Here is a 15,493-nt window from a genome sequence, read left to right on the forward strand (position 1 = left end):
TTTGGAGCAAACCTATGGGCTAGGTAAACAAACACATACCAGTTTTTCTTTCATTTTTTTCACCCGTTTTACAAGTATCTGCTAATTTGTTGTTTAGAAGTTTGTTTTACAGTTCTCTAAGCTAGCTTGTATTCTCAGGGTATTGGTAAAAGTCACAGACCTATATCCCTTTGGAGTGGCAAACCTAAACAACAGATCAAGTGCAAGATGATTTTTGTACAGTTCAGCATCTGAGTATGTTGCTCGGTAATTCCCCAAAGGTAGCAAACTGATCCTGCATTAGCTGCATGCCAGTTTGGCAGCGGCAAAGCAGAGATCTGTGTGAAAGTATTTGTCACCAACAAGGTAAGGTCTCTGGCAGCAGGAGGGCAAATGGGAAAGTGGAGCCTTTCAGAATTTGTGACAAGTGAACTTGATATAGGTGATAAAATATATTGTTAAAACAAGACAGACAGACAGAAAGACGAAGTCAGACAGACAGAAAGACACACAGACAGACAAAAAGAATTTATGTTGGGAAAATGCACCGTAAGTGGTAAACTGCAATTACAGAGAAAAACAGGCACCACCTTTTTAAAGGACTCCATTACATTTTGATTCCATTCTCCTGTGGTTTACTTGTGGTATATAAACACATACGCGCGCGCACACATACACACTAACTTCCCATCCCTCACTTCCGCGCCCAATAACAGCAAAAATAAACATGAAAAATAATGTTAAAAAAACTCTGTATTCAGTAATATTCACACCAAAGTATATGTATATATATCCATTAAAATTATGAACATTTCTAAATATATTTTATGTATCATACATATATTTATATGTATAATTACATATCCACAGAAGTAGTCTTGCTGTGCTAAAGCCAGCAGTAAAAGCAAAAACAGGTTTCACAATAGGACACCCATATATGCATATGTACTGGCTGTTTGGTTTGTGAATTTATTTACAACTTAACTATTTCATAATAAATGCTTACTGTTCTATTGTACAAACGTAATAGTAAAGGTTTAGGTTTGTTTTTTAAATACAAAGACTGCAAATGAATACATGAAAAAAATTACACACCATGTACAGTATTTATAATTTATAAATGCAAAGTTAAGACCTCTTTAAATTATTGCACTTGCATATTTGTTTTTTTTACAAAGATAGTTTATATGTATCATATATATATATATATGTAAATATATATATATATATAAAACAAATTTTTCAGCTCACTAAATGTAGTAAAGTTGAATGTTGTTACCTTGAAGTTCTTTCTTCCTCACGTAACAGCCCAACCTGAATTTTGAACATATATGAATCTACTCTACAAATCAGTTTGATCTACTCTAGAAAGCAGTCCATTTTTTAGGTTTTTCAATAGAGTATACACCCGTATTACAATCGAGCACAGTTTTTGGTCAGAAAGCAGAATAGAATAGTTCTGATGTGCCTTTGCTAGATTGGGATATATAACCTAAACTTTGAACATGAACTTCATTCTACTAGTGTGCAGAAAGTCACTTCCTGTGTTTAGATGAACAAGAATTGTACCACTTCACAGAACTGTTAATATATCACAGTGTTTGAGGCAAATGCATTATTTCAAGTGGGTCAAAATTGTTGTGAGCATCTAACAACCTCTGCATTTTTTCTTTAATATGAATAGTGCTATATGCTATCCCTATAATTTTAACGCTAAGTGGTCTAAATGTAGTCACAGCAAATTGATCACACTGTTCTAAGCTTAAACTCATGAAAGAAGTCTGTGCCAAACAGAAAGATAAATTTCACACTGCATGTCCCCTCCAATGTAAATATTTTTTAGCATATACTCCCACTAAAAAAAACTAAAAAAACTATTGCATTTCTCTAATGAAATAACTAATTATATTAATTATAAAAGTATTACTGCCATGAGTGGAATCATTACAGCAGAAAGTTGCACTACCTTCAGGAATTGATAGCTTAATTATAACAATGGAGTTTCTGTCAGTGCGGCTGTAAAATATGCAACATCTCAAATGCTACATCACCTATTTTTCTCACTTAATGCCTCTCTTTCAGGTATTGTTTCACAATACATTAGAAACTCTCAGATATGGCTTCAGATGGCTTTTTTCTTTACCAGGCTTAGAAGGGAAAAGCAATTGGAATTTCAATAAAAATGTTGTTGTCATGGGAGTATAAAGTCTAGCTCTTCCAGGAAAAAAAGGTCTCTTGGGTTTTTTTAATGCATTCTTATCCATTCCATGCAACATCAATTTTAGCAGGATAAAAAAACTAGAAGTAATCACATTTGGCAGTGTAACTTGATAAGCCAGATGTCGTACTGCTCTACTTGTGAGCACAAGTCCAGAATTTTGGACAATTAAATCTCAACATGTCTTGAGTCATGAAATTCAAATGCAGCGCCAAAGATTTAATGTTTGGTGGTTTTGACCGTGGAAGTGCTCATTTAAGTTTGTTTCTACCAAAAAATTTACATGTCTGAATCTGCACTCTGTAAGTGATAAAACAGACCGAATTCACTTAGAAAGTATAGCCTGCTATGGCTATTTTTGTTGATTTAGCCAGTAACTAAAAGGTAGTAACTATTTGTCATAACTTTCCTCCATTTATACACCAGAAAAACAAACCAAACTCAACCACTGGAACTGAAGTTTTTACTGCCAATGGACACCGTACCATAACAACTATGTATTTTAAGTGGTTGGGATAGGAACAATACCTGATTGTCTTTAGGCGTTAACAGAACAACTTACTGACAATTTGATAAACGTTAGGGAAATCTGTTCTGTATCAGTACTTAGAGACATCAAAATCATCAATGACTAAAAGATTAATTAAAAACTTTCCATAACACAGACACAATGTAACAAGGAATATTTTTGCCACACTGGCAAGATCAGCATTCCAGGAGGATGGAAAATAACAGCAAATAAGCCAGGAAGGAAAAATTTTCAGTTGAGTTTTTGGGGTATCTGAACTCCAGAGAGTATTTTTGTAGTCACTATAAATTTGGATGCTTTCCAAGTACATGAGGACACCATGGATTGTGTCTTAAGTATTTAGCAGTTGACAGGTTTCACCTGAATGATTCAACTAAATCGGAACTGCTCAGGACTAAAGCAGAGGACACAATATGTGATACTGTTCCATTTACTATGGTTTAATTGTTTCCTTATAATTTTTTTCATCCAAAAATAGGTTATTATGGCTAACAATGAATTTCTGCACTTAGAAGTGGCAAAGCAAACTGAAAAAAATTGTGGGGCTGCTCTTGGGTAACCTGTATGACACAAATAAGGTAACTTAATATTGAACTCTCAACCTCTGGGATATCTATGTACTGCAAAGGCTTAGGTGCATTTATACATTATGTGATTATATATCACATACTGTACATATGTACAAACAGATACTGTATGTGCTCGACCATAACAAAAGGCAAAACTCAAGAGTCCAAGTCATTTAAATGAAACAGTAAGATTGCATGCTTATTAGAGCAATACAGCTCAACAGACATGACATGAAAAAAGAGAACCTGCATTCTGTCTTTAAGTCACTACTACTATTACTGCAGTTACACAAATGGCCATGTTACCACGGAACCACTACAAGACTATTATCTGTGAAAAAGCATATAATGCAGTATAGGCTGTATGTGAAAAGTTATGCAAAGACTGTGTGTTTTCAACTACTGTGCAGATCAATATGAATTTTTTTTCATTATTTTTAAGGAAAAGATGAAGGCAAATTAAGTGTTGTTGAAACATACTCTGCACAATTGCACTAAAGTCAAAAGAGTGGCATTAAATGTAAGGTCTTAAAATCTGTGCATAAGTTTGTAAGACTGATGCCTAAGCCAGAACAGAACTGTAAACACAGTATTTCAGAGCACTTTTTTTTTTTTTCAGTCAGCTATTCTTTCATTGAAAAAAGCAGTTCTAAGCCTGAACATTTTTCTCAACTAGGGGGAAAAAAACAATAGGAAAAAGGGAGAAGTTCTTTAATTTCACTTGTTTGGGAATGGGGGAGAAGAGCAGTAGATGGCATGCAGTGTTACTGTGCAACACAAAAGCTAGTCAGTACAAAAACATTTTTGATTTACTTTGATGGTTCCACAGTCCTCCTTATTAGACCTGACTTTTCTGACACAGCTTCTGTTCCCAGCAGATAACATACTTTAGGTATGTCTCTTAATACCTTTTAAAATACAACTCAGCAGGTAGAAATAAACACGATGACTTTACTTATTGGTGAGCTAGGCAAGGGAATCTTTGCTCTGTCACATTCAAATTTTAGACCGATACTTCCGTCACTACAGATACAAAAATTCCAACCTGAAACTATACCAACATCTCTCCTTATCGGAGATAAATATCCAGCACTTCCAGTGTTTAAAGGGAGGAGTTGTGTGGGTTTCTAAATCATTCTGAAGAACAAAGCCCCATCACTAGTTCTTTCAACATTTACCTGCAAGTGACAATTTGCATCCTGACGCTTAATGAAGAACTTTAACCTGAATGTTGGTTTTCCTTTAGTTTACAGCAAGAGAATTCACTGTAACCTAAACAAGAATTACAGTTTCCAGGGATTCTGCTAGAGTTCAAACTGATTACAAGTAGATCACACAAACATTCACAATAGCAATGGGTATATTGTTCTATTTATAGCCAAGAACTCCCAAGTGACACTGGTGTTAAAGCCAGCCACAGTACAGTATAATAGAAGTACCATTGAAACCCTTACTAGAAAGATACAATTTAGAAGTACCCCCTAAGATTTTTCCCCCATCAGTTTTAAATTAAGGCCTCAGCATTGTAGCCCATGAGAGAAGGCCAGTCTTTTATATTCACAAGTCAGAACTTCTCTTTCGCTAGCTGATTCCAAACCATCTGGGTTGTCGTTTTCCCTCTGTTCATGCTGTGTCACTGGTGTAGGTCAGGAGATTGGCCGCCAGAGTCATTAGCTGAGGTAACCCCAGGGATGTTACCTTCCTAGGCAGATCTGCTTCCTAGTTAGCATTTGTAGCTCTTCTTTTTTCTTCTTCAAATAAAAACAAAACTGAACAAAAATAAACAACCCCCAAAACAAAGGGATGCTTTTAGGGTTAAAGCAATCTGTTGCTGCTGTTCAGTCATCAATCTTCACAGGAAGTGAATCAGAGGTCCCGGGAGCAAGGGACTGCGCGGGAAGCCATATAGAGGCCTCCTCTCCTCTTGTCACTTTCTCCCATTGGCTGAGATTGTCCCTGGGGATGCAAAAGAGTCAAAGAGGTAAAGCACTATTCATAAGCTTACTGGGATTTCTTCTAATAATATTGGCTGCTGTACCAGGCTTTTAGAGATGTAGCTTTAGGTTGCATATAAACATCGGTATGCAGTCAGGCTTTTGTCATCAATGTATTATTTCATCTTTTACCCTGCAGTTGTCACTTTTTGTAATTTTTGTTGGCTAGTATACACACTGGCTATATATAAGCCTATAGCATATTTGCCTCAGAATAAGCCACTACTGGAGCAGAAGCCTAGAACTTGCTTCCATTATAAATATTTTTAGCCCTCATGGTTGCAGAGAAAACCCTACCATGACCCAAGAGCCATGTCTGTAGAGAACATGAAATAGCAGTCTGGAGAGGAGCAGCCTTCCTCACTTAGGACTTCACATTTTCATTTTTACAAGAGCATTATTTGGCCCTTTCCAAAATCACCAGAGACCAGTACTTTTGCAGGAAACTTCATTGGAAACCACAGAAGTATATAAATCCTCCTGAAACTTCTGCACATGGACTAGTTGACAATATATAAAACGCTGCATGCCAACACTGTAGCATCAACTTTTAGATACTAATGTGGTGGTCGCATGATCAGTCTACTACAGCAAAAGATTATCCTTTCCTGAAGATAAAATTTTTCCATTGTCTCACAGGTTGGCCAATGCTCAAGTCCAAATTTTGGTTTCATAAGCTATAAAATGTTGAGATATTAAGCTGGTAACATTACAATGATCTGAAGGGAATATAGACCCATAATCTTACTTGCCATATACTCGGATCACTCGAGTGATTTGGACATCTATGTTGATGATATCCAGTTGTGGACCATACAATAACACATGGCCCAAATCTACCATTCAGTTTTCAAACACAGAGAGAAAGTGAGCAAGCTCAACAGTTTAAATTTCATACAATCAAGTAACTAGTTACTAACACAACGATTCTTAGGTGTCTTAAAACAAACAGGATGGTAAAACTACTATGGCCGTATATGTTATGTGTCATATTATATCTGAATTTATGTGGCAGAGCTCTCCCGATTTGTGTGTCACAGCTTTGCTGAAACAGTTGATAAAACACAGCAATAAGCAAGCTGGAAGCACAGGAAACTGGTAAGAAGACAAAATGTTGCAATTTCTAGGGATGGGGGAAGAAACAATTTGATGGAGTCTACCAAAGGAAGCTGGTGCCCTCTAGGGGAACATCTACATCATTTTTTGAAGGCAGATGGAAACTTGTGCTGCCAGTGCTCCAGGCCAACTAGAGTCATGTAGCCAGAGTTAATATGGTGCTGAATCTCGGCTAATACAACCAGGCACTGAGGATTAGAAAAACTGGGCTGTTACTATTTCTAGGTTCCTTTCCAGAAACTAGGAAAATAACAAGGAGAATTGCAACCAAAATATTCTTAAATTGTATCCATTTCAGCAAGAATTCAGAAACCTGAAAGTACATGGAAAATTGTTTAAGAATATTTGGTCTAAACTAAAAGAAAGAAAATTCAGATCTTACTCCCAGAACCGGTCTGCCACTTTGGTATGCCTTCTGAGTAAGTAGGCTACAAAAGACCCATACAGCTTCTTTCAGACACTATTACACAGGTGGATGATAGTTTTGGTCTACACAGAATACATCACATATTGAAAAATTTTCTCAGTAAGAAAATAAATACTTTGTAGGTAAGAGAGTATTTAAAAATGTGGAATAAATTACTACCTTACTTCAGGGAAATCAGTGACTGATACTCTTTATCTTTTCTTTAAGGTGCAGATCATACGATTCATTTGCCTTTGTGCTCCCAATGAAGCCCTGGCTCCTAAGTGCCTGGAATAAATACCCAGAGGTTCTCAAAATAAAAGCCTTGATGCTGACATGCTGCCTTGGCTGCTTCTGTTGCTATTATTTGCAGCTGGTGTCTGCGTTCCAAACAACTCAAGGACATTGCTTAACGCAGCTTAACATTGCATTCCAAGAACGAGCACTACTGGTGTAGGCGTGATATCAAAATCAGCTCAGTCAGCAGCTGAGGCAATACCAAATAGAAATGAGGCTGCGTGCCTCTCATTGCACTGAATACCATTTACCCCTCAAAAAATTCATGCAGCTCAACTATTTGAAATGCTCTGGACCCAAACCCTGCAAAACATGCACATTTTGATAATTAAGGAGTTGAAGTTTGATCTGTGTTCTTGGAATTTCTAGTCAGGACCTCCGAATCTGAACACAGCTCTCAACACTTCCTCCTCAACTTGTGCTAACAGTTTCAGGTAGGTCTGCAAAGGGTAATTTCAAGGCACAGCTGTTAAACTATCAAACCACACATCAGAGGACCTTATGTGAGGGTATAGTTTTTCAGAAAGCTCTTCTGACTTATGGAGATCTTAAACTTCCATCCATGCATGCAGTTCCCAGTTCTGTGTCACTGCAAGCTTAATTTAGGGAATGTACAAGAGCAGGGTGGGGAGATGTAGCTAAGGCTGTGACCATACAGAGCTGTGCCCAGTTTGGAGATTATGCTGGGGCACCTTTCAGAAATATATCATCTGCAATTCCAAACAATAAACATAATTCATAGAACAGAAAACACCCATATAATCTTTGCTAGGAGTCTGATTGCTATTACTTCAGACATCCCACTCTTTGCAGAAAAACCCACTCTTGAAAAGATGCTCGTGCTTGCTTGTCAGAATTATGATGCACCCTCCATCAAGAGCATGTATATATGTGAGTGCTTGGCACCCTATAAATCAACTTTCAATCTCCTTAGCTGTGTAATGAAAAATGAGACATCAGGTATTACATGTTACTTTTGAAAATAAGCCTCATTTGGGGATGTGGTGAGAAATCAAAAGACACAGGTCTTCCTGGAACCCTGGTCCTGTAAAAGATGTTGTGTAGCCTTAAGCACTCAGCCCAGCTTCTCCATGCCTCAGTCCCCATTAAGGGGACTAACAGTGCTAAACTTCCTACAAAAGATACTGGCAGGCTTATGCAAACACTTCCAAAGGAAGTGCAAAACCATTTTTAAGACCCCCCATTTGACTGTACTAGTAATAGAACTTTCCTGACATACACACTCAGATTACTCCATTGATCATATGGACTCCACAAGACATTTTTATATTAAAATCATATAGATACTGATTTTAGGAGTGAAAGTTCACCCAGATGTTGACAAATACTTAATACAAAAAGATTCAAAATTGTCACATATTTAAAGCAGTTTGATAAAATTCATTAGCTTAAATATAAACAAGTAACTGGAAACACTCATGATGAACATGACTGCATTTCTAACGCTTGGTATTATAGATGATGCTGTTGTAGTCTGTAACTGTGTTGCAGTTACATGGACCAAATAACCAACAACTTGCTTTCAGCCATCACTACACCTGAAGACCATCTAGCACCATGCCTTCAAGCAAGGATTACAAATACAGCAGTTGGAGAACCTTCAAGATCTCAGACTACCTCTCTGTTAAGCAGCTGGATGACTCATGGCCTTGTAAAGATCGAAAGGTTTGTAAGTAGTTCTACAGTTTACTTCATGTTCTCTGATTTTGCACTGAAAGCAACTCTTCTTATTTTGTCAGAGTACATATTATTCAATCAACTATAATCAAACTATCAACAACTTTGCATTAGGTCAGCATGGCTCAGGGAGTACACATTCCTACCCAGTACTGTAACTCTGAATTCCAAAACAGGATTTGGACTTTGATATCATTATGATAATACTCTGCAGCATTTTGAAACTAGAGAAGAGTTTAATGCTGTATTGTAAGTGATGGAACCACTGAAATATGTACTTAGGAATACTTCCACATTATTCAACTTAGGATAACAAATTATTGCCTATTATTTACCGGAAGTTGTTATTTTCAAAACTTCTCAGAACAAAAGACACTACTACAAGGATCATCTAGCCTGACTGCCTGGAAGAAGACAGGCCTTGGGAATTTCACCAGACTAACTACACATTAAGCCCATATCTCTTTTAGCAGTACACCTAGCCTTGATTTAAGATCTTCAAGTGACATTACTCCAAGTGCTAAAAAAATGTTAAGAGAGAAGACCACCTGGTGAAACTGAAGTAAAGCTTGTTGCTGGATAACAATCAAGCAATTGATGGCCTCACCTCGATATGCAGAAGAGCAGAGGACGAGGACACACTGGATTTCTTAGAATTAAAAAAAAATTCTGCGAGGGAGAGAATGTTTTCTTGTTTAGGCAGGAAGAAAGAGAAAAGATTAAGCTGGAGGGATGAACTGTGAGTTTTTATGTGTGAGGACTAGTTTGCGTCTCAGTATTGTCCAGAAACTAAGCGAAGTTCAAAACTTCACAGTGTTTGTAAACAGTGGATATCCTTCTGCTATTTCACACTGATTCTTTAGCCCAAAAGGTCAGGAAAGTGACAGAGTAGGTGGAGCTGCCATACAGGATAAAGAAAAACCTCAATCCTGTCTTTGCAAGAAGAATTTAGGGCCAAAACAGGAGGGTGAAAAACTAAAAAAAAAAAAAACACAGCTAAAGAAAGAGGTGTTAGTAAGAGCGTGGAAAAACCTGGATATGACTGAAAATTGCCAGCATTTACCAACCAACTGTTTTTCCTTAGAGAGAGAATACTGATTAACCTGAAATTTTTTAATAAAGCCTACTGGTTTCAACAGACATTTTGCCAGGGAAGATTGCTAAGCTGCAGGATATAATTATTGGTCAGAGCTACCTACAAAGAGATTCACCATCTGGTAGAATGGTAGAAGCAGCCAATTAGTTAAGGACACTTCTCTCCTGCAGAAGATCCCAACCTACATTCTCGGTGATTAGAAGGACAAAATTAAACCTGCCTCACACATATCGCAGTGGTACTACTCATGTGCCCAGTTACTGACTATTCTAAACTGGGGCTCTCTTTTCTTTCTCTGCTTTTTAATATGAATGTTCTGACATGAAATAAAACCACATGCCAAGACTACAGCATTTTTTATGAAACAGAATTCTTGTTTTCTAGCCAATCTTAGTTGTTAGAACAATACTGAGGTGAAAAGGATACAGAGGGAAATTGCACTGAACCAGCCTAGATGGGAATACATAATAACTGAACCTGTTTCTCTCTAAATGCTTTTGGCATCAAACGCATCTTAATCAGCTGTGTCTGTAGAGCTATGTTGGATAGTCCCAGCCAGTAGTTATCACCTTTGGGTTTCTGGATAGATTAACAATGAGATGTATATCTGTTTATCTACATGCAAATTCTAAAATTAAAGGTCTGTATTTCCAAACAGACTTGCGAAGCTGGTTTCTTTTTTCCTTAACCAAGCTACATGCTGTGCCAAAACCCGTACATTTACTCACCTGCATGCTCGGAGTAGTGGCCCAGTTGGAGGAAAGATCTGTGCAAGTGTGGTATAACATGGAATGGCTACAGCATTGTAGAACCCAATCTATGAAAAACAGCAATGAAAGAAAGTAGTTAAGTAAAGCCAAAGTACAATGCTGAAAGTTGACAGCTTACTAGCTAAAAGCTAGTTGACTACTTATTTAATTACTATTTATGTTAGTAGTTCATACTTCTGCACATCATCTTAATATCTGAATACTTTAAAATGAAGCATAAACAGCAAAGTCTCTGCCAATTACAAGTTGCTTAAGTGTCTCTCTCTCTCATGATTGAACATGGCTGCTTCAGGTAAGACTTACTACAGGGCCTTTTATAATTCAGTTGATTTGCTTGGGTTGGGATCTGCCTGGATTTTTGGGTGTAGATGGAACCACTTTTGCCAACGTTACTCTTGTGATAGAAAAGAAGTTTTGGGGTTTGTTTGTTTTGTTTTTTTTTTTTAAAGGCAGGTTGTGCAGCATTTGCAAAAGATGGTCAGATTCTGGACTTGCCTGATGTCCTCTGCAATAGCTCAATTACTTGAGATGCTAAGGGCTTTGCACCTTTGGAAAATTCCAAAAAACTGCTCACTGTGACCAGTATTTGTTTTTGCTGTTTATCCTCATATAAGTGGCTGTGATATGTATTTATATAAAAATGATATAAATCTATTCAGAAAAGATAAGATCAACACTTTGTTAATGATATCTGATTAATCTAAGCTAAGGGTTCTATGATGGCTACCATGTTAACAGCTGAATTGTCCTGACACAAGAGGGATTTTTTCAAAAATGCTACTTACACGTAAGCACGGATAACAGCTTAAATTCAGACCTGTTATAACATCGTTCGTTTATGCCAGACTCTCATCATAGTCACACAAGTGCACTATGGTCCGTTTCTTCAGACAGAGTTTTAAATGTGTCTTATTGAAATCCCATGTGTCTTACTGTGATCAAAGAATTTGATAAAAGTCTCTTTTTTACCATCTGAATATTGGCACTTATTCAGAAATCAGAGAACAACTCTTGCTCTCACCTCCATCAATACCGCTCCCATACTGCTATGTAAAGTGGTCCATTTTGTACTTTAAAAAAAATAAGACAAAGTTTCTGATCTGAGAAGCCAACAGTCTGAGTTAAAGTAAACATGATGCAACAGAAAGGATCTACAGTGGGTCATTTGTTTTCATCCTATGTGTTGTTTGTTTGTTTTAAAGGGGGCTATTTTATTTCACTATAAAGCAGCAGGTTGCTGCATACCTACCATAAATTATAAAGGGGATGTTAGGTACAGTCACACTGTAGACTTTCCAGTTGAGTCTAAAAGTGTGATGTATAGCAAAACGCAAAAGATTCTAACAAAATTAAATTCATCTAAAATATATTCCAAATATCCTTCTCTTTGGAATCTCAGTATTTACAATAAAATGTGTTCCTTTAGGCCCTGAAAACTTTTAAGTTAAAATGAAAAAAAACAAGCAGGAAAAACCCAAAAGGCTCAGTGGATTTGGTTTTCAATAAAGCTAAGCAAATTAAAAACATCCCTTTGAGAGAGTTTGCATTTTTGACCAAAACAAATTCACACAAATGCCTTTTGTAAAATGTTTGGATTAGCTGGACAAATGATTCCAGACTAAGTTTTATATTGCTGTGGCCAGAAAGTACTGTATACCCAAGTATACAGCTTAGAGTTCACTCAGATGCAAGGAACATATTGAAGTCACTGCAGGAGAGGCAGTGAACATATCTCCTAAGATGCATTAGAAGGAGGAACTAGGGCATCAAAATACTTTTTTTCCTGAAAGAAATTGCTACTGTTTTTTCAACTGTGCATGCTAAACACTAACTAGCTTTGAGAATGGATCTTTAACTTTCAGACAGAAACATTTTAAAAAACAAATCACTTTAACATTTCAATCCTCGCTGCGTAAGAGAAACTTTTTCATTTTCAACCTGAAAACTGTTCCTGAAAGAAGTTGTGAGCGATTGGAGCATGTGTTTGTCCTCTCTCCCTTCATTACTCAGGCTGGCTTGACTTGCCTAGCAAATGAGTGTTCAGGTCACGGCGTAATTTTGGCATTTGTATTTTCTTCATAAGTTCCAAAATTCTTAGCCTGTGAAGGTGAGAGGCATTCATGGCTCCAGTGAAGGGTAAGGCAGAAACCCCCCTCAGAGCACCCCCTCCTCTCTCAGGGCAATTGCAAACACTGCTTAACTTCTCCAAGGAGAGGCAGAAAAGAGGCTAATGGGATCTTTACTGAGTTAGAATCAATCTTTAGTGCAGACTCCACAGCAGGAAAAGACCAAATTCAGAGACTTAAATGAGTTCTGCTGCAAAGGCTGCCAGTCACTACAGAGATCAACTGATCCAACCACCCAAGTGAGAGGAAGAACTAAGCACAGACTACTATCACCAAAGATAATAACTGAAGCGGGATTTTTTTCTTCCCCAGACATTACATTTTTATACATATCCTCCTTTCCTAACCACCACTGCCATTTAAGTAAGGTATTAATGCTATAATTAAAATCCACATAAAAATACAGGATCCCAATTCCATTAATACTTTTTGTTTAAGCCCAAGGAAACGCATGATAATACTTCATTGAATTCTTCCATGTCCACAGAAATACAGCAAAGCTTACTTCCACAGAACTATACATGTCCTAAATCTCACATTTTGCCATACCATTGCTGTGAGATATCACAGCTAAAACTAGACTCCTGGAGTTGTTTTTTTCCCCTCCTACTTTTCTTAATATCTTACTGTAATACTATTAAGAAGCACAGAACAGAGAACAAAGTGAAAAAGAACCTGATGAGGAGAGCATTTCAAACAATGTTCAGGAAGGTATAAAGCGGGGGGAGAAAAAGTATATTTCATCGATCTGTGCTTTCACCCCATTAACAATTCTTTCACAAATGCCAGGAAGAATACTATATACTTTTGAAGAAGTTCAAAGATAACTAAAACAGCTTGTGGAAAAATAAAACAAGTGCAGAAAAACGTATCTTCTCTTGTTAGGCTCATACTAGACATACAAATTCAATAAATTCACTGCTAATTCCTTACAAGAATGATGAATTTTATGCTAAAAACATGATGCAGCATACTGCAACAGTTGTGTTTCAGAACATAAAAACTTCTATACTCTCTCTTAAACCAAATGTTTAATCTACAAAGATTTTCGGTACTTTGTTTCTACTTTTTTAAATACTGCCTTTCATTTTGGAGCAATTGAAAGGCTTTTTGCTAGCTATTGCCATTTTAAGTTTCAGAAGTCACTGAAAGCACAAAAGTCTTACACACACACACACACATATGTACGCAGTACATAAGTAGACAATGGACAATTTGAATTTACTTTTCTTTGTCCTGATAGTCAGAAGAAGAACTAATAAGCGTGTTTATTCAAAAAAGTTAATTCAAAGACCTTTTTCTTCTTGAATGCATGTTTTTGAAACACTTTTTCTCTAGGAAAAGCAGAAAACAGCACTCACTGCTGCGTACTTTGCTGCACTGTTGTGCAAAGGAAAATCAATACACAAACAGTTTTAAAAGTTTTTAAATCAGACAATTGAGACTCTTAAATTTACTTTTTAATGCTTATCCTCAAGAATCTCTTCATATTATTGTCTTTGAGAATATCAAAAACCAATGCCTGTAGTTATCCAAAACACTAATGAAATAGTACTAGCCTAAGAACACAAATATTTCACAATCTGAATATAAATATTTTAACCAGGAACAGGCGAAGCAGTTCAATTTGCATCCAGGACAAAACAGTGAAAACTGTTTTCTACGAGTGGAAGTAGTCACTTACTAAGTAGGAAAAGTGTTAATGACACTTCTCAAAATTGCGCACGACTGAGTATGAAGAATGAAACAGGTGACTTTCATTGCACTTGTATTAGGATACCCTAGATATTCATGACAGACCTCCTTCATGAGACCTGCAGAAAAACCTGTGAATCACAATTCAGAGGACTGTGAATACAGGAAAGCGCCATGGATTTGCAAAGTTCTCTATGCTGCTACAGTGCTGAGTTGCTTTTTCTTGCATTCTTCCACAGTACTTCACTAACATTACTTTAGCTATGCCTCAAAACTTTTCTAAGACATGCACATTACACAATAATGCTCTTTTATAGAACACCTTATGAAGACCACATAGCCTGTAAAGGGCTGCAGAGAGATTCAATGGCCAGCACCAGGGTCTGAATTTGGCCATGAGCAGCTAGTCTCCTATGTTATCTTATGGCCTGTCTCCAAGTATCTGATCCCCTTGCAGATTACTTCAACAACCACTCAGACTAAGTCCTCAACAAAACTGTATTAAAAATATTTGACAAAAGACTTCACATCCTTTGTTACCTAACCAGAAATCCCATTTAATCTTTTGCTGTGGATTTATCTTACAGGTAGTCTTTAATCCACATACCAGTGCCTAATGCCAAAGCTCACCTGAATTAATTTGCAAATTAAAATGTCATGACATAGTAAATATTTGACTGTATGCCAGATGAGTGCCATCTGTCTATTCAAATCTCTGCTTGGTATTCATGACTCTATAACTTTTCAGAAATTTAGTCATTTGTTTTCTCAATACTTCTTCAATATTTTACTTGATGATATGGATGAAAGGAGAGACTGCCATTCCTAAGCATTTGTATCTCCTTATCCAACCATTTATCATATAAGATGGAACAGATTGTATCCAAAAGCAACATTAGTTTTCAAAAAAATACAACTATGCCAGAGGCCTGTCACCACTGCTCAGAATATCTGTTTCAGGGGAAGGAAATAAGAATAGTAATAAGACATAAATGGCTTC

The 15,493-nt window shown here is 36.9% G+C and overlaps 1 protein-coding gene across 4 annotated transcripts in view; it reads right to left on the reverse strand.

Annotated features, from left to right (window-relative positions):
• Positions 1-714: 714 nt before the first annotated feature.
• PDE10A (phosphodiesterase 10A) overlaps positions 715-15,493 on the reverse strand; it is a 200,923-nt gene continuing 186,144 nt past the window's right edge. For all 4 annotated transcript variants that reach the window (XM_064509225.1, XM_026109843.2, XM_064509226.1 and 1 more), the window contains exons 21-22: positions 10,631-10,719; positions 715-5,251 (exon numbers count right to left, since the gene is read on the reverse strand). In XM_064509225.1, the coding sequence (XP_064365295.1) occupies positions 5,134-5,251; positions 10,631-10,719 (207 nt within the window). In that variant the 3' untranslated portion in view covers positions 715-5,133. The remainder of the gene's footprint in view (positions 5,252-10,630; positions 10,720-15,493) is intronic.

Source organism: Dromaius novaehollandiae, chromosome 3, assembly GCF_036370855.1.
Source record: "Dromaius novaehollandiae isolate bDroNov1 chromosome 3, bDroNov1.hap1, whole genome shotgun sequence".
NCBI lineage: Eukaryota > Metazoa > Chordata > Aves > Casuariiformes > Dromaiidae > Dromaius > Dromaius novaehollandiae.